Raw genomic sequence first — 21,064 nt, forward strand, 5'->3', positions numbered from 1 at the left:
AGATACGACAATTTGAAAGTCGGAGCTCTGCTGGACATCTCACATTTTTATCTCACAAAGCAACTATTCTACTATGTACATTTTTATAATCTCTGAACAAGTAAACAAGCAAGTTACATAGTACATAAAATAGTGAATATATGCTAGAATTAATTTTTTCCCATGCTACAAGCAAAATTAAGGCAGGAAATAAATCCTGCTGCTACAGCAGCCCTGCCAAGCCGCACAAAATATTTACAAACAGAGATAACAAATAAAAATTACAGCAAAATGTTGAAGAATTTGCTCTCAGAAAATGCATATCCCACTTAAAAAATACAGTGCATCCCAAAATGTTTGCGCCACAGCTGACACGGTATTGTGAGCACAAAATGCAAGAAACTGACAGGAAATGACCCACTGGCTGTGTTTAGCACAGGTATATGTGATTGGCCTCTGACAGATAACTCTCTGAATAAAGAAGTTCGGTTCCAGTAATTGTGGCACCCACGTAACTAAATCCTCATGTAACATCTATCTAACACAAAACTGCCTGTCCACTAAGTGACAGAAACTTACGTCTGCTCTCTCAGTCGTATGAAGCTGAAGCTCCAGCAGCAGTAAACTAATACTTTCCACGTTAGTATTAACTGGTAGCTGTGGTCAGCATTTTGTGCCCCCAATGCCGTACACCCTTTGGGAACACTCCACGTATCGGCACGTGAACCATTCTCCTGTCAAGTCTCAACAGTGAGACTTTAATGAAGTGGGGAGAAAGAGGTGTTTCTCAAAAATCGGTGCTATTCCTCATTAACATTGTCAAAGTTACATTGCCATCAACTTTCTAAATGCAGTCACTCATATTTTTTGGCTGCAAACAAGTCAAAAGTTGTAACCCAGAATAATTAAACAGTGTCAGGTCTGCATTAAACCAGTCATATAATGAATGAGTTTAATTTTGGGCACATCTTGTAAAAGAAATTATGCAATTTGTGAACTGCTGTCCCATAAGTTGCAGGATATCTTACATTAAATGACGGACTTCTTGTACAATAGAAGGAAAGTAGCAACAGCAAGTGCAAGTGTCTGCTAATGTTTATCTTTTATTACCACAATCTGACAAGCAACAACATACTTATTGGCAACTTATTACATCAGCCAATACAACAGAGTTATATTTTAAAGTGGCAAAGAAACACAAAAGTAACTTTTTGACTGTATACTCTCAAAAATTGCCATAATGAACTAATTAAGACCCACAAGTATTCTGAGATATCTACGTACTTTGTCACTTCGGAATATATTTCATTACAGATGTCGGAGAGCGTTAAAATAGTTCACGTGTCGTTATGTGTAGCTGCACTATTTAAAATTAGATTTTTACAGGAAATGTTTCAAAACAGGTCCCAGTAGCCATAACACATATGTGTCTGAGAAAATATTCTTAACAATGACACAATGAATATTGTACAATGATAGGGAAACTCCATGCTTCAAGCAGTTACTGTGGAAACTATCAATGACTGATCTACACAAAATATGTAGCAAATGCAGCATATTTCGTTAGTTTAATATAATTTCATCAAACTTATTTGTTCCACACAAAATAAGTGCTTAAAGAAAAAGTAGAAAAACACAAATGTGAAAAGAATACATAGTACAGAAACAAAAAACATGCAGATGTAGACTAAAGGACTTTTAAAGCGTGACCGTACAGTTTTCGTAACCAAAATTTACTGTAGAGCAACTGACAGCTACGTGCAAAAACAAACGGGATCAAAGTAAGCTCCGACAGCAAAAAAGCAAACACACACAAATAGAAAGGTCCACACTACAACCCGCGGCCTCAGTGGTCGGAGTCGACGTGTGCGACAGAACGACAGAAGCCTACGCCGGCAGGGGAACACAAAATGCGGCATGCAAGTTCTGTTAGGTACCGTCAGCGAAGCGACCGTCTAAGGAGAATTTGAACAAACTACGCCACACGGGAAAAGTACTGAGATACGAGAAGGCAGTCGGTGCAGTGTGTTAAGAATACGACGTCTGTGCACGACGAGAGACGCGACATGCTCGCACACGTACACACAGACTAGCACGGCATGCACAGACACTACTACCGACACACAGACAGTATCAATACAATGTGGCCACCACACGTGTCCACCACTGCTACACCTACCCTCCGACCGACAGGACGCCACCGACACTCACGATCGGACAGTCACAAACGTGCCCCGGGGACGTGCAACCACCCGGCAGAAGCGTCCCCGAAATTCCGCAACCGCCGAGGAAAGGGGCCCGACGGCTACGTCTTCCACAGGGGGTCAGAGCTACAGCTGCCGTGCGTCTCGACTGAGCCGAGAGAGTAAATTGCGCTTTTCACTGTCTGTCGTGCAGAGTGGCTTTTTTTGACCCGGGACAGCTTTGTGCGTTTAGAGGAGAGAAATTTATTGCCTATTGCAGTGGGCAGGGAAAGAGAGGGAGGGGGGACACAGAGAACCAGATCTGTGACAGACACGAGCGGAGAGACACTGTGGGTGTGCAAATAATTCAATCGGCAGTAACGAAAACACAAGTGTCAGAAAACTATATGCAAGTATCAGTTGCCTATGCTGCTAAAAGGTTTCTCCTGTCTGTAAATGGTTTATAAAAAAGAAGCGGAAATGAGATGCACAAAACGAGTGCACACTCATTTGAAATAAGGGTGCACAATGACATCACACAGTGTCAGTGCTTTCTAACTATTACATCGACATTCTACGCGTGATTAGGTTAATGCTCAATTTGGTCAGACTACGTATCTAATCTACTACTTGTTTGATTTGCCGAGAATCGTAAAACACCTTCAGTATCGATGACAAGCTGTTTTCTGTATTACTGCTGCAAATATGACCACCACATTTTACAATATCAAATTCCAGCCTTTGCAAAAAAAAAAAAAAACTACAGGGTGTGAGAAAAACAATAAGCCATGTTTTTCCTAGAGTACAGTCACATTGTGCTTAAACTGAACAACTGTGCACTGTGATTGGAGGTGCACACAACTGGCAGAGCTTACGTGACCGACATTACACGCCACAGCTGGTGCACGGGAGGAGTGAGTCGTGCAGTTTGCTAAATATTCACACAATGATTCACTCACTTGTAAATTTGCTAACAAGGACAAACACATTCATTTCTTCATTTTTCACCTAGGTTTTTAAAACAATTTTACGCACTGTGTAGATGGTGTGGTAGCATACTTATAATTGCATCCACATAATGTTTTGACAAATTCATTTATTACAATGGCCTCCGATTGAAACAATAATTAATGTATTTAGCTCAGAATGCGTACTATTTTCTTACACGGTATACGATCCAAAATGTATAAAAGTGAAAGTAATGTAAATTCAAGTTGTGTCCAAATTAGAGAAAAAAAAAGGTGTCATTTTCAATACTCATCCAAACTTCATCATCAATTACTTAATTGGCTCCAACGAAGAGTTGTCTTCAGTAATAGGTAAAAAACACAAAATCTCTACCACTTGTGGCCTACATACACTTCTGTAATACTAATTGTCAATCTGGCAGGAATTTGGAAGACACTTGTTGAAGACACACATTTCAAATACATACAACCACAAAATGAAACTTCAAATTTTCGGAAATAAAAACATTACGGACATTCAGTATTGACAGTACAGGCTCTAGTGCAGGATCCTTTGACATGCACCAATCTGTTTTTGAATGTAGATTGAGTCAAATAATAGGTGCAGTGTAGAACCTCCTCATCAGTCACTGTCGTGACCGGGAATGCTGACTCGACTTTCACCTTTCGGAGAATTTCTCGTATCCTAATCTACCAAACCGATAACCAAACTGTACAGTCACAGGAGGAGGTACAGTCGGAGCACCGTCGTGTACAGAAACCCACTTCGAGGAAGAAATACACCGTCAATTGTGAACCACACGCTTTTTACACTGTGAGCCGAGAGTACCTCTACACTGTGGGAGATGAGACAGAGGAGGCCCTTTCACCATTTGACGATCGCCGCAATAATTTGGAGAACGTATGCCGACAGCTCGTTAAGTGGTCGACTGGGTGCGAACCGAGATATTCTGAAAGCTTCCAGTTAATCTATATTTGCCGCATAGGATGAAGTCGATAGTTGTAGGAAGCAGAAGTCCAATAAGACAGGTTGACAACCAGATTTCGTTGCAGCAGAGAAGAAGCAAATGTTACTCAACTTGCTTGTGATAAAGGTGTAAGCAGCAATGAGGGGCTAAAAAAATCAGCTGAATGATAATCGAAGTTACAGCAGTTGTTATGAAAAAACACACATCTATCAAACTGGAATTAATTTTAAGGAGTTCAGTTATAACAGTTCAGGATTTATGAGAGGAAAGGGGGGAAGGGGTGGAGAAGGGGGGGGGGGGGAGGAGAGAGAGAGAGAGAGAGAGAGAGAGAGAGAGAGAGAGAGAGAGAGAGAGATCATTGGCAGGAGAGTTTCTGGAACAACTGTATAGCCTATACATATTTTATTAAAAAACCACGCACAGGCTCTGCATACTACAGAAAAAACAGTATTTACATATCTGAAAGATGCTCTGAAAAATGTAACAGACGATGTACACACCACACAGAGGGTTCTTGATGGCACAGGCAGGCAGAATGAAGAAGAACGCTACAAATATTTCAGCTATCGGACATAGTCCTTCTTCTTCAGAAGTTGAAAATTCACACACATTCACACAAAGACGACTCTCACACGCACAGCCACTGTCGTCTCCGAGTACCGAGCTTGACTGTGACTGTGACTGTGTAGTGGGAGTAAGCAAGACATGTGGGGCAGGGAGAATGAGCGATAGCCGGTAGGGGTGGGGAAATGGCTAGTGCTGTGTGTGTGTGTGTGTGTGTGTGTGTGTGTGTGTGTGTGTGTGAAAGGGGGGGTTGGGGGGGGGGAGGACAGGTTTGTTAAGTGCAGTATCGGGTGGCGAGAGGGGGAAGAGAGAAGCAGAGAAGGGGGAAGAGAGAAGCAGAGAAGGGGGAAGAGAGAAGCAGAGAAGGGGGAAGAGAGAAGCAGAGAAGGGGGAAGAGAGAAGCAGAGAAGGGGGAAGAGAGAAGCAGAGAAGGGGGGAGAGAGAAGCAGAGAAGGGGGGAGAGAGAAGCAGAGAAGGGGGGAGAGAGAAGCAGAGAAGGGGGGAGAGAGAAGCAGAGAAGGGGAAGAGAGAAGCAGAGAAGGGGGACGAGAGAAGCAGAGAAGGGGAAGAGAGAAGCAGAGAAGGGGGAAGAGAGAAGCAGAGAAGGGGGAAGAGAGAAGCAGAGAAGGGGAAGAGAGAAGTAGAGAAGGGGGAAGAGAGAAGTAGAGAAGGGGGAAGAGAGAAGTAGAGAAGGGGGAAGAGAGAAGCAGAGAAAGGGGAAGAGAGAAGCAGAGAAGGGGGAAGAGAGAAGCAGAGAAAGGGGAAGAGAGAAGCAGAGAAGGGGGAAGAGAGAAGCAGAGAAGGGGGAAGAGAGAAGCAGAGAAGGGGGAAGAGAGAAGTAGAGAAGGGGGAAGGGCTACATAGGTGTATTGGGGAGACAGAAGGTGTGCGCTGCAGTGAAGGTAGGCATGGGGATAGCCAGGGGGAAGGCAGTGACAAGCCAAGGAAGAGGCCTGGGGGATTACGGGAACAGAGGTTACAATGAAGGGAGAGTTCCCACCCACAAAATTCAGAAAAGCTAGTGTCGGTGAGAAGAATCGAGACGGCACAGGTGTGAAGCTGTGACTCGAGTGAGGCACACCGTGTCTGGCAGCAGATTTAGCAACTGAGTGGTCCGACTGTTTATCAGTGGCGATTTGTGTGGACAGTCAGCTAGTTAGTTGTCCTGCCCAAACAGAGTGCTTCACAGGTGATCCAACCTTCGACAGAGTAACAGCCGCCCGTTCGAGGTCAGATTACAATGTAGTGGACAGGTCTCGCAGGCCTACTGCAGAGATACGAGCCACGAGGCGAGGGGTGAGACTGGGGAGGGACGAGGAGATTCCGCAGAATTGACCGAGGGAGAATACTGACACGGCAGGGGCGGTAAGGATATTTCCCTTTTCGGGACACGGCGAGAGGGAATCGAAACCCGGGTGGAGAATTTGATTCGCTCGCCCCAGTCCCGGGTGGTAGCGGGTCAGGAGGGGGACGCTCCTCTGTGGCCGGGAAGTGTGTTACGGGGTGATAGGATACCGGTGAGACGAGGCACGGGAGACCTGTTATAGGACGGAGTCGGAAGGCCAATTTCAGTCCCGGGAAGGCCTCGGTGAGACCCCGAGAATATTTGCAGAGGAACTGTTCCTCCCTACAGATGCGACGAACACAGGTGGGCAGGCTGTCCGGAAGGGACTTCTCAGTGCGAAAAAGGTGGCAGCTGTCCGAGTGCAGATACTGTCGACAGTCGGTATATTCGGTGTGCACAGAGGTACCGGCGTAGCCATCTCCGAGGCGAAAACTGACGTCGAGGAAGGCGGCTCGTCGAGCTGAGAAGACGCGAATGGGGGAGAAAGTGTTGACGTTCTGCACATATGTGGATAGGTTGTTCTCACCCACAGTCCAGATCACAAAGATTTCACAGACGAATCTCGACCCTCGGGGTTTAGGATTCCGGGCGGTTAGGAAGGATTCCTCTAGACGACCCACAAATAGGCCGGCACAAAATGGCACCGTGTGCTCGCCCACTGCCGTATCACGTATTTATTTGTAGGTGATGCCTTCAAAGGGAAAGTAATTGTGGGCGAGAGTACCGTTCGTAATGGAGACCGGGAAGGAGGTCGCAGGTTTCGAGTAGGTCGAGCTTCGGAAAAGGTAGCGTGTGACAAGGGCGAGGCCACAGGCATCGGGGACACCGGTGTAGAGCAGTGCGGACACATTCGGGGCAAAGTGCTGGCGTGCAGGTAGTCTCGCAGGTGGACCGTGTCACACGCAACCGTACCGCGTGACCTACTGTCGACTGGGGGTCGTGCAGGTCGGACACGTTATAGGGCCGTCCGGTAGGTTGCCGGCACACCTGTGCCTGTCTGCGGGCTAGCTAGAGGGCGCCGGTGGGTGCCCGTGCCAAAAAGGGCAGCACCGGAACAGCCCGGTACAGTGGGACGTAGCACCGACTGCGGCAAATGGGGCACGGGTGGTAAAGGGACGGGAAATGTGAAGAGACGGTGGAGGACCCGGTCGGTGTTCCTCACGTAGGAAGTACGTTACAGGTAACACACTGGAGGCGGTGTTCCACGAGGACAGAGATTCTCTCTGTGAGGGCGCAGTAAACAGCCACGATGTGGTGTCACGGACGGTCAGTTTTGTGTACTTTAGGAAGCACGTAGGAGGTAGGCGTGCAGGAAGTGGTGGAGGTGAGCAGAGAGATGTGACTCGGAGATGAAGTTCTACGACGGAAGGCTAGACGTCCTGCTGGATGTCTGGAAACGTACCACTGTGGCATACGTGCATTGTCTGGCAGATGATGGGGTCCCTTCACAGTTCAAAACCACAGTAGTGAAACCTTTGTCAGCAGATAGGATAATAAGGTCGGGATCAGGGTGGACCGGGGTTCTTTCTGTGGACATAAGGTCGGTTTCCGCACTGAGGCGTTCGGGGAATGACGGAAAAGCGAGTTTCGAGATTAGAAAATTCTAGAATATTACGAGTGTGTGATTTGGGGCAGTGGGGCGAACCACGGTCGGATCTGTATTACTGTTATTCCATCCTGGACTTTCCGTTGTTTGAAGATAGACAAAAATCGTATCTGAAAGCAGACTTAGAAATTTGAATTTTATGAGATACGAACTTGAAATAGAGTATCCGCATGTCTTTCTAAAGGAAAGGGAAAGGGAGATGGGGTCAAATTGATAATAAACACAATGCTGATAGCCAAGTTATAGTAGTGGGGTAATTTGGGAGGAAAAATCGAAGAGATGTGTCACTGAGGTTTAAAAAGTAAGACGATTTCTTGAGCTAAAAAATAAAAAATAAAAGTTACTGACCAATGTAACTGTAAGAATGAGATGCATCTGATCTACACTTTGGATTCAGAATGTACAATGAGACTGATTTCGAGAGAAACCTTATCAGAGCAAAGAACTTACCTCAAACTGTACACAGGGTGAGTCAGTAGTAAACGTACACACTTTGAAGGGTGACAGTTAATGGTGATTCTGAGCACTAAATTTTATACAAACATTTTTCCTGTTCTTTAACAGTTTTTGAGCAAACTAATGAGAACAATGGGGGACAGGGCAATCACAGGTGACAGTAAATGAAACATTGTGACGTAATGTTTCATTTAATTGTGTACATTTCCTCACAAAACACGTACAAAACGTCCACCGTCAATATCACTGTACAACTAACAACACTGTAGTACACTTGTGCAAGTACTGTAGTATTGAGATGGGAGGGTAAACAACGTGTACACTTGGAGGACTCGTCAGCCCACAATGTGCAAGTGAGGTGGGTATTGAAACCTCCGGCACAGACAACACTAAATAGCCTAATGTCAAATCGGTTGCATTCGCGTGCGAGTGCCGGTGAAGACCGAGTGAACTGACACCTGTGATTTTCGCTCTGTGTCGGATACGGTTAAGAAAAGGCTGTACGTTCATTCATGTTTTTTGTTCAGAATCGTCAATACTACCACCCACAAAAGCGTGCACCTTTCCTCCCGACTTATCCCGTATATCGCTTATCACGTATCCGTTCCTCTGCCATTTCCGTCACATAAAATGAAGCGCTTTTTCCTCTGTTATTTAAATTTCACACTAACTATTGTTTCTGGTTTATAAAAGGTTATCCGTTATGCTATAAGAGCTTAGACTAATTGACTCGTCTAATAATTGTTTCATTTTCTTTCGGGCATCCGTCTTTATTCGTTTAAACCCAATCGCACAACATAAGAGGTCAAACGTGTAGGCGAACACTTCCCCACTGGTCGTAACACACATATTTGAAACCGGTAAGTAAATTCACAACAGACCACTTAACCCACACGATAGTTTGCTTCCCCGTTCCAGGCAACCAACTACAAGGTTAGAGGGCAGGCCAAAGATGTGCCCGAGGATTCCAGTGCAGAAGGAAAAGCTAGACTCCGGTGCACAGTCGTACCAGCTGTTGCAGTGTGTCCCACAAATAGCAGAGAGTTTTAACAGCAGCATCTCTCCCTCTCTCGTTCAATTCCTCATTTCGACTAGACTTATCAAAATTCGTAGCCGAAACGGAAACTGGTGCAAATTTTATATCGACAGTTCGCGTTTTATTAATTTTATTATAGTGTACCTGGTAAACGTGCTCCCTTTCGTACAAGTAAAAATCCAGACTTCAACCTCAAAATTCATTCAGCAAATAAGACATATTAAATTCGATACCGGTTAACAATAGTACTCCGAGTGTTTAAATTAATAAACTGAGATAACCGCTCACTTCTACAGGCATACATTATAATACACTCGTAGTACTTTCCGTCTTCAAAACGTGTGCATAAGCAGAAGAACTGTGCTAACTTTGCCGAGAGTTGGGTTATTTCTTTTTGGTCTCGTACGTCTGGGTGTTACTGCATCAGTATAAAACTGGAACAGTATATTAACAGTACAGAAAAGTCTACCGAGTTGGTGGCAATTTAGTATGCCCGATGCTGAGAACGATGAACATATTCGGCAGTTTAAATCATTATGTGACATTCACAATATACGAGCAATATTAGACAATGAGTACTAGTCGTACAAATAACATAATAAGGCAAGTTCTCATAAAAAGTCTGTATAATATACTGAGAGTTAAGTTCACAATTCACTCGCAGTTAAGTTACAGTGACACTCATCTTCGCACGATCGACGTGTCTGCTACTTTCACGTCCAGTTTAGTTTAATATCACAAGACGTAGGCAGAGCACATTTCCTTCAGATGGCCAGGCCATTACACTCGCGGCACTTTCATCGACATACGAGAGTGGCGGTAGTGGAGTACGTGGTGGCGTTGTGGCAGTGGGGGTGGAGGACGAGGGAGGAGATATAAGGAAAATTATCTTTCAAAAATTTAATGAAAGTCCCATTGCACAACACTTTCCGACTTAAAAGGTCAGATCTTATCAGTCAAGCATTACAAATCAAAATAAAAATTGGATGCCAATAAAATTCCCGAATAAGCACAAGTATTTAGCCAATCCTTAAAAATCTGAGAACTAGTCAATATAGTCTGCTGTCAGAGTACGACCGTTCAGTGTTACTGGAGGACGGGCAGGGAGGTGGAGGGGAGGGTGTCATATTGCTCACCTCTTTACCCGAAGTGAGGCACACGACTGGTTACATACGACTATCGGGGTCTGTAAGAAGTCGGTATTCGAACACCGAGTGTCACGCAAGCACGACAGGGTAGCAGGGAGATGTGAGGCAGTGACCAGTTCCTCGTGGTGTGTCATTCTGGAGATCAGAATGAACATTAGGAGTCACTAGTCAGATATATGGTGTGTACCCTTTCACCTTAGTTTTTATTACAGGTAATGGGGAGAAGACCAAGTAGAATAATGTACGTGCAAAGAGAGGCTTTCTTCTGCGTGTATCATTTTTTCCGGAGAGCAGCAGAAGCAGAAATGTTTCCCACGCAGAGCAGACCGGTGCTGTCGGCAGCCGACTCCCGGACGTCGTACTGTCAACCGGGGCGGAGCCGGGAGGCGAGTCCGCAGTGTCACACGTCCTCTACCGACCTATCTGCAAAATACGCAGCTCGGACTGCACCCTCGTTACCTACACATTCTGGCGAAAACCCGCGATACGACGAGCCGCCGGGTCTACAGTGTCTGGCCGGTGGTGTGATTGCTACAGAGCACCATTTCACCATTACTGTAGCTCTAATGGGCAATGGTGAATGTGGGAACTTCTGTGTCACGTGAAATTATTCTTTCCCAGTTACAGTACGAAGAAAATGGTATTTTCTGTTTTCTTTTATGCACTACACTTTTGCATGAACAGTCATTTACCCATTACAAATGGCAACTTCGATATGCCGGCCGACAGTACGAGAAAGTTGACACTTTCATTCGAACCCGACAGATTTGAATTACGTGGAACGTTTCCGGAATGCACTCAGAAGGCAACAGAAGAGAGGACGGCAGCTCCTCAGGTCATTTCGGAGTCAAGGTCGATCCGGGAGACCAATCGATACTCTCGCCACATTCGGGCTAGTAATATGTTCCCAGTGAACAAATACAGATTTTGGGGGGAGGGGGGGGGGGGGGAGGACAAGTAACTACTGATTTCCTCTCCTCCCCACAGAAATTTTAGTTGTATAAATTTGGTCCTCTCGCCTCATATGCCGTATTTACTCGAATCTCAGCCGCACTTTTTTTCCGGTTTTTGTAATCCAAAAAACCACCTGCGGCTTAGAATCGAGTGCAAAGTAAGCGGAAGTAATGAAAAATGTTGGTAGGTGCCGCCACAAATGACTTCTGCCGTTGAATATATGTAGCGCTGCATAGGCGTGTTTTGCAGGCACAAAGATAAATACTAGCACCAAAACCTCCGTGTCATTCTAAAAAAAAAAAAAAAAAGGGGGTGGGGGTGGAAGACGAGCCTTCTTCTCCACCCCGAGTTTTGACCACTGCATTTTATACATTATCCAACGAAGTAAATACAAATTCCGTATTGTTCATCTTCGAATGTAGCATGTAGCAGCATTTCAATGTAGTACGAAAATCCGACTGGCAAGACTGTTTGGGATGTTTGTCAATATGGCCAACTATGTTCTGAATTTATTCCTACCTGTGAGAAGAGATGGTTGCTAATAGGAACTTTTATGAATTGTGAATCACATACAGTATTCTCTTCGCCATAAGAATAATACGAATATAAACATTTTGCTGTGTATTCTTTCGTGTTTGCTGCTATCTCATTTAAATCCTGTCTGTCTAGTAAACTACTAAACTAGGGTGAGACAACAGCAAACGCGGAAGAATATACATATCGTGTCATGTTTATATTCGTATTATTCTTATGCCTAATAGTGATACAGTCAGAAATGAAGCACGGCAATTGACTAGATTTTTAAATCTAAGATGACTCTAATTTCTGTGCAGAATGTAATGTACTAAAGAGGCGTCTGCAAAGATTTTCAAACGGAGAAAAATTTTCGCTAAACTCTCGTTCAGAACGTCTTCTATCAAAAGCAATATATTATTTGGTTCTTGTTGATCATTATCAAAGAAAGCAGCAGTGTAAGTAACAACAAATACCAGTCTCTTGCCATTGTTTTGCTAATGAAACAATTCCTCTCTTTTTTAATTGTAAGCGGCGGTAGAGCGCACGGAAACAAGCCATGCCACGAGCAGGGACAGGCCGTAAACACTCATTATCAGAATGCGACAAACAATTCATGACACAGTACAGTAATGCATTTTCAGCTTAGAGTGATGTAAACACCTATAACAAACAGAACGGCACTTACCAGATCAAAGCAAAATAAGCAATTAATTCAAACCAGACGAAGCACGTGAAAAAGGAAAGGTACCCGTATATATACGGACGGAGCGCGTGACACATAGCAATGGCTACCTAGTAAAGCTTAACTGCTAAGCTTACGACTCGAACCTACTGTAGCTGTATCGTCACTCATTCGACCTAAATTGTGTCTCATATTACAATGGACCAACTTTGTTTCGATTTGGAGGTGCGGCCTAAAACTTTCCTCTCCCCTTGAATTTCGAGTCTCAAATTTCAGGTGCAGCTTAGATTCGGGGAAAATGTTTTGTCTTGATTTTGAGTCTAATTTTTCAGGTGCGGCTTAGATTCGAGTACGGCTTAGATTCGAGTACATACGGTAGGTGATGCCTGCCACAAATCATTATAGTTTGACTGAAAATGTATCCTCCAGCGTGCGAAACTATCTCGTCTGGACACCTAACTTTTGTTACCGTAATGCTAAGCAGCTTCCTGAATGCAATCGGGCAGATGGACGCGTGCAAAACTGTATAAGCTACACCTCAACTGTTAGTCAACCAAAACTGCCAAACAATTGTGAGGGAAAAATGACTATCCACGTGCTTCCGTATGAGCCGTGATTTCTCTTATCTCATCTTCGTAGTCCTTATGTAGGATATACACTGGTGGTAGTTGGATAGTCCTGCAGAGTGTCAAACGTGCCAGATCTCTAAACTTTCTGCAATACTTGCATGTTTGAATCTGCCGGTGACAAATCTGGAGTCCGTATCTGAATTACTTTGATGTCTTTCTTTAATCTGATCTGGTAAGGATCCCAAACATTTGAGCATTACTCAAGAATGGGCTGTCCAAGTGATCGGTACGAGGTCTCATTTATAGATGAATTACACTTTCCTACAGTTTTCCCAATAAACCCAACTCCTCTACAACTGACCTCATATACTCATTAAACACCTCATTGTATAGTTCTTTATTTTTCTATATAACCGAGGGAAACATTCCACGTGGAAAAAATATATCTAAAAAGAAAGAAAGATGATGAGACTTACCAAACAAAAGCGCTGGCAGGTCGATAGACACACAAACAAACAAACACAAATATACACACAAAATTCAAGCTTTCGCAACAAACTGTTGCCTCATCAGGAAAGAGGGAAGGAGAGGGAAAGACGAAAGGATGTGGGTTTTAAGGGAGAGGGTAAGGAGTCATTCCAATCCCGGGAGCGGAAAGACTTACCTTAGGGGGAAAAAAGGACAGGTATACACTCGCACACACACACATATCCATCCACACATACAGACACAAGCAGACATATTTAAGTAACTTTAAATATGTCTGCTTGTGTCTGTATGTGTGGATGGATATGTGTGTGTGTGCGAGTGTATACCTGTCCTTTTTTCCCCCTAAGGTAAGTCTTTCCGCTCCCGGGATTGGAATGACTCCTTACCCTCTCCCTTAAAACCCACATCCTTTCGTCTTTCCCTCTCCTTCCCTCTTTCCTGATGAGGCAACAGTTTGTTGCGAAAGCTTGAATTTTGTGTGTATATTTGTGTTTGTTTGTTTGTGTGTCTATCGACCTGCCAGCGCTTTTGTTTGGTAAGTCTCTTTATTTTTCTACAAAGATTAGAATTTGAGAGAGAGAGAGAGAGAGAGAGAGAGAGAGAGAGAGAGAGAGAGAGAGAGAGAGAGAGCATTAGCTTTAAGTCCTGAATGCAGATATTTCTTTCTGAAATTAGCATGTTTTTACCCTGCACTGCAAAATTCAAAACACTTATAGGATGCCCAACATCACACAGGAAGAGCAAATCCGCTATTCATTTTTTTACTCTGTAACTGGATTACCACTCATGTCCACAAATATATATATTTCACAAAGAAGTTCAAAAGGACTTTACCTTGACTCGGCCAAAGTGTTTCAGTGTGATATGGGATGTCACCATAAATGCTTTCCACATCTTCCAAAAAGACTCTGAACTGGTGATATTCGAGAACATGACTGTGGATGTACAGTCTCTCGCAGACGTGCAAGAACAACTAACCTCTTTTAGTGTCCTTTATTGGAACTGAGTTCAGTAGTTCTTCTGTGACAATGAGATTACTACTTATTCTGCAAACATAATTGACAACTGAGTAGTATCGGAAATTTTTTTGCGCCCATTCGGCACCGAATAGAAAGTAATAAAATATTTCGCACGAACCGTTACCTTATCTCTAACATTATTAGCTATTTCTCGAATTGTGCTTCAAACGGTTGAATGAGAGAGAGATAAATAACCTGAAACTCTTCGAGTCTCTCATGTGCTGTACGCTCAGCTGCAGATACTAAATGTGTGTCTATAAATTCTCCATCAATGAAACTGCACATTGCTCTGGCAATGTGAAACAGCAGTACGGTGACTTGCCGAAGAGGAGATTCATTTGTTCAGTGTTTCTCCTGAAAACAATAATAAATTTTCATAGTGTAAATGGTGGCAAAAATTATTCAGCCATTTATTTCCCTAATGCCACATGATGAAAACGTGAAGGCACCCGCACTGCCGAGTCAACGTTGATGTCGGTGTGCCTGACCTTCACTTTGTGTCTGACCTTCAGTTTGTGTCTGACCTCCACTTTGAAGTTACCAACCTGGCCACTGGACAACTTTTCACCGATTTAAAAAGAGCCACTCTCTCTTTTAAGCACTGCACTGTAAGTACACGAGTTCGCATCTACAGCTGTGCTGAACCCAATCTGTGGTCACTTCTCTCCCTTCTCCTACAACACGTAGCAACATTAATAGCCGTCGCTACTCCACAAACTCGTAGTCGGGAGGGGCACGGGGTGGGGACCGACACGAGCTCCACCAGTCCGTGTGGCGCACTCAGCCTCGGGGGCCGCAATCGAGGCTCGGCCTAGCGCACACACACTTGTAAGTTGTCGACGACACGTTTTCCATAAGGCGTACAACAAATCAGTTTTGTGCTTAGCACGTTTTTATTTGCATTCGTGTCTTAACAAATGTGAGAACGTAAAATACTGCCTTACAGCAGTTTTGTTTGCCCATGTTAGTGAAACACTTTTTTCCTCCACAGAGCAGTGAAAAATTACACAGTATAAATGTATCCATAAGTTTAGGCCATTCTCAGAAGAAATTTGCAATACCAGACTGATACCGAAGTTCCTACTCGACCCTTACAGAGGTACGAACATATTGCGCACCGAAGGAAGCGTTACACTGGGAAAACTCATTCTGCCTAACAAATTACCTCCGTCAAGACAGTACAGGTTTTTGCCGAGAGTGGGGTATATGCTGTGTGGCACTTGCCTCAGCAGGCTAATTTCCGCAGAGAATTCGGAAACTTCTGAGTGAGGCGCCGTCGAAATGGCAACGACGACACTGATACCCCTACTTGATGTACTTCTTACCAGACTCACAAAATAATTACATCATTGAATTAGCTTCGCCACCTTTACTATTCTGATTGGGGAGAAGGCACTGTACCTCCTTTAAAAAGAAAGGATGGGAGGAAGTCAATGCCTGTAGCTGTTGGCACTTAACGAAATTTGCGAAAATGTGATTTTTTTTTTTTTTTTTTTTTCCCCCAAAGTCTGTGTCAACATTCAATTAAGGAAAAAGATACTCCAAATATCTGTAACAAGTCAAAATTAGGCATCTCCGAGGTCAATAAAGATTGACAACAGACAGCTATAAGCAGTGACAGATTAAAAATAACACTGTGCTTTGCATATACAGAACATCTGAAAAGAAAGAAGATCCTACGTATCTACAGCATTATTAAGGGGTGCGAGGCCAAAAGAAATAATATAACTGCAGTGTATAAAGTTACCTATCTCATGTTTAATCTAGTTTTTTATTTGTTTCAATTGTACTTTTTAATCAATAAGGAATAAAAGTGTCAATTTATATACTAATGTACTGTATCGCGTGCACACTGTAAAACTAAAGTGTATCAATATCCTGAACAAAAAGTAGAACTGATTACTGGTAAGATACCACCAGTAATTTTTAATTCAAAGACGTGATATCAGAGTGTTTTGTCACACAGCAAATACTAGTCCGACATTCGAGAGGACTCGACCGAGTTATACAAAAGAAGCATTCGAAAAGGGCACCGAACAAATTACACAGACATAACACTACACACAACAAACTGCTCAGCAATGACAAACACGACAGAACGTGTACGGGACACGCAAACCGAGACTCGACAATTTGCGCAGTCCTCTCGACTGTTAGAGAACACTTTATTTCTCAGAGTGCTGTGACAGACTGCACAGAGACAGAGGACACCTACAGGAGGAACTCGGCTAAAGGGTACCTATTACATACTCGGAGATACGGATAAGGTGAAGTCTGTGGGACACACTGCGACACAGAGGGGACGGACAGTGTTACTGGAGTGACGTGCCAATCTGCCGCGAGTGCAAACGCCCACCACAGTGACACCAGAGCAGCCGGCAGGGGCGGGGCGGGGCGGGGCGGGGGCGGAGTGCGGGGCAGCAGACTGTGTGGCGGCCACCGACCTTTCGAGTCTTGCGCAGCTTGCTGACCTCACACTCGTAATACTTGAGCTGGGCGGACACGAGCTGCATCTGGTGCGAGAGCCACTGTTCGTACGCTGCCTGCTGCTGCCTGTCCGCCTCCGTCACGACGTCGTCCGGCGGCGGCGCAGGCGGAGGCGGCAGGCTCGGCGCGCTGAACGGGGGGACTCTGCTGCCTCCTGCAACACAACAGAGGGGAAAAAAAAAGTTTGTTCCAATTTTGTACAAATGCACTATGCCGCCAGTGCAGCGTTTCCCAAAGTACGCCTCCGACTCACAGCTTCCGCAGGTACAGTTAAGACTCATCATTTTTCCCACTTTGTCGTTTGTCCGAGGCAGGTCGTGAATGTACGGTGAAATATTGTAACAATACAAGTCAAGATAGATGTAACGGAACTTGAATAGCGTATTTGCCTCTACTGGTTACGGTAGAGAGATCGATCTTTCGGTCCTGTCTCTATGTTTATATATAATATTGCACGAATAAAGGCTGGGCGAGTGTAAAGCTATCGTTAAAAATGCACGCCACGCGATTTGTTACGATTTGGTCGGTCATAATAATAATAACATGCTTTTGAACACAATTAAAATATAATGGCGATACCTGTTTAGTGTTATTGGAAATAATATGTAGTAAATTAATGAGTAAGGGAGCCAATCCTATAAGAAGAGGTAAAATTGGGCATACTGAGGTGTTTTACTTTGTATCGACAAAGCTGACGATACGGCGTCATTCCCCCCCCCCCCCCCCCCCGTTTACTCTTAGAAATAAACAAGTAAAGAAGTGCTAATTGAATGTAGTGAAAAAATATAGGGGCGAGTTTTAAATAACTACAGTATACAATCAGAGTAACAAAAGGACATTTAGTTACACGAAATCGCAGATAGAGAAGTGTGGTCATTAAATTGAGTACACCTACAGGGCGGTCAATTCTGGGATAAATCTATACGCATCTCACATCTCACGAGGGACACGGTATTGAGACAGTTTTTTTATTATTATTATTATTATTATGATTATTATATCGCGGAGAGCGGGCTCCAACTTATGAAAAGGAGAAAAACATTAACTTTTACACGAACTCTTAATAATTGCGGATGGGAGAGAAAAGTGTGTAATTATCTTACGCCTAACAAACATTCGTGGAGGTGGTGGCTAAACTAGAAGAGTCAATTACAAAATACTGTATCACTATCATTGACTGTTGGTGTCGAGCAACCAAAACTGTTCATCAAAGGGTTTCGATGGAACTTGGGAGTTAGGATTCAGGCACTCGCATATACTCAACATCAGAGTGTGAATGACTGCTGAATGCGAAATAAAACTGCGAACAAAGTTACGTTAAATAAAACAGAAGAAACAAGACAGTTTGGTCGTATCTGTTATTATTCCATAAACTGTAACATTTCTTATCGTTGTACGAAGCCTTCATAGACGATTGTTATGACAATTTGCTTCGAAGGGATCTCGTTACGAGTTAAGTTTTCAGGACCTGGTCAAGAGCGGGTAGTTCGTAGATCCTAACTACTGCAGCTATTATGGAATCAGGTGCTACCATGACTGTTGTGTGTTGTCAATGACTTAAGGTTACCATATCTCATGCTCTAAGATCGACGCGCCTTTCCACATGGTATAACGGTGCCTCACGGCAACAACAACAACGCCGCCGACGAAGGAAGATACGGTAGTATATCTGCACTATAAGAAATCTGAAATTTCTTGTCATTTCCTGAGAAACTTTCTGAGCATTTGGGGACTACGAATATCACCGACAACCCATAATTGAAGCTTCAACACACACACACACACACACACACACACACACACACACACACACTCTCTCTCTCTCTCTCTCTCTCTCTCTCTCTCTCTCTCTCTCTACAGAATTTTATATCCTGTAACGTATGTGGTTTCCAGTTTTGATATAACTGAAGGGGAGGAGGGAGGGACGGACGGACGGGACGGAGGGAGGCTGTAAGCTTACATACGTAATTTACAAATGTGTAAAGTGGTCGTATGCCTCCGAACGTCGTAACAGTTTGCCGATATCTGTCGGTACAGCACAACACGTGGCACACTAGCTTTTGAGGCAGGGAGGTGAGACAGACGCAGATCGAATCTTTGCGGAGGATTAGCCACGGAGCGTTAGTACACTGACCGGTCCGAGTGCAGTTTCTCGGCGGTTTCCCGAACTCTTTTAGGCAAATGCCGGGCTAGTACAATACGCAAAACAGTTAAAATACAACAACACACAGAACCGAGTTTACGCAATTCACAGACAAATGGTGCCCAAGTACCCTCCCTCAGGTTACCTCGACGACCGTGTCATCTGGAAGGACACCTTGCCACAAAGTTAAATAATTAAATAAAATTTGCCAAATACTGAAAATGAGGACCTCGTACTAGACAGAATGAAAGCTAGAGAGGTGGAGGAGAAAGTGAAAAGTTTGCCAACAACAGAGGGAAAAACTTGCTCGGGTGAAGTTTTCGAGAAGGTGACCCACTAGAAGAAGACTGTCATTGAAAACAGAATGAAGGTTAATAGCCTGCTAGATGCTCAGTACTTGTCCTCTCACAGTGTCGATATACTACAATACTTTGCAGACGTAACCCACTCTCGATCGCCTGTAGGTGTCACGTAGGGAGTAGCACCTTTCTTCTAGCCCCTTTTCCAGGTACGTCCTCCGTATTTCCTAACCATCTCTCTGACAGGTACATACTTCAGTCCTTTCGGTCATTAGACCCCCCCCCCCCCCATCACTTGTCCGGACCCAGTAACTTTGTTCGGAAAGCACTGCAGATGTCAGAACGGCTCTATTTTAACGCCACTCTCCCTTCAAAACCTACCACATCCTTTGCTGCACCTCCTCCTAACTCGTACACGACCGTCCCCGTATTTGTCACTGTCAGAAGACACGACACTTGTGTCGAGCCACACACATTTTGACACAGTAGGTCCTTCTGCACTTTAGTGAACCTCTCAATTCTGGCTGTCACAGTCAGACGACACACCGGTTGAAGAATACTTCCGTACAACTGTCGGTAAAGGTGTCTACGAGCAACCTGTCCTCCCACATAACTCGCTTGTGTGATGCTCTCTGAACCATTACATTGATTTTATTTTTCTCTAATTACAATAGTGGCATAAAACACTGTTGAGAGGATCTGTGCAGGCACTATCACAAACGGGGGAGATCAAATACCAATAAACTGTCAGTTCTTTAACGAATCCCGTTCCCATTTACAAAGAAGTTAATTTGTTAAATACTTATCTTCAAGATTGTAAGCAACAAAAAGTTTAAGAAATATTTGAAATTATGCTCAAAATTTACTGGAAGCCGCCAAGTGTTTCCAGTACAAAACAATGGACGAATATAAACAGAGTAATCGGCATTCTATTTTAAGCAAAAGCTAGTTTTTCAGGCATCTCTATGTTTTGTGGCATCTTACAACCTGAACTACGTGTTGTAAATGATTTAATTTTGCAAGAACATTTGGGACACACGTAAATACTGTACACAAAGTGTGTCGTGAACAGAGTTAGCAGTCAAGAAGCGACAAATTAAAACTCCACAGCTGATGCCAAAGTTTTACCGTGTGCCATTTTGAGCGAAAGCTAGCTTTTCGTGCCTCTAAGTATTTGCGGCATCTCATTTCTGCCGAATTACGTATTATACGGTGACATAATTTTGCAGCACAGGTGGATAGTGCCTGCAAACTGTTTTCAAAGAGAGTAAGTAGCGGAGAAGTAATAAATTGATACTCCGTGTCTCGTGCCGACGTCTGACTGCACACACGGGAAGAATGTAGGAAGAGATAAACTTTTTCCTTTCGTCATTTTACGGAGGTTGTCAGTGACAAAAAGTTTTGCCAGATTTCAAATTACGTGTAAAGTTTGTCGGAGTTTGCTAAGTGCTCTCATTCTCAATTACTAGAGGAATTAAGTCCGCGTTTTCAGGAGCCGTCAGTTGCGTCACTTTGAGGCGAACACGAAGTTTCTAATTGTAATACTTGTCACGACGTATTAAATGTTTGGCATACAATTATCCGTACCTCTTAATGATTTGCTTGTGACAGCACATTTTAAAGGTGGTCAGTAATTGTGCAGAATACTCTGTT

At 43.9% G+C, this 21,064-nt stretch overlaps 1 protein-coding gene across 1 annotated transcript in view; it reads right to left on the reverse strand.

Annotated features, from left to right (window-relative positions):
• The window catches only part of LOC126215310 (histone-lysine N-methyltransferase 2D-like), a 459,193-nt gene that overhangs the window by 205,662 nt on the left and 232,467 nt on the right, over positions 1-21,064 (reverse strand). The window contains exon 42 of the mRNA XM_049941991.1: positions 16,927-17,123. Within this exon, the coding sequence (XP_049797948.1) occupies positions 16,927-17,123 (197 nt within the window). The remainder of the gene's footprint in view (positions 1-16,926; positions 17,124-21,064) is intronic.

Source organism: Schistocerca nitens, chromosome 12 (genome assembly GCF_023898315.1).
Source record: "Schistocerca nitens isolate TAMUIC-IGC-003100 chromosome 12, iqSchNite1.1, whole genome shotgun sequence".
Taxonomy (NCBI): domain Eukaryota; kingdom Metazoa; phylum Arthropoda; class Insecta; order Orthoptera; family Acrididae; genus Schistocerca; species Schistocerca nitens.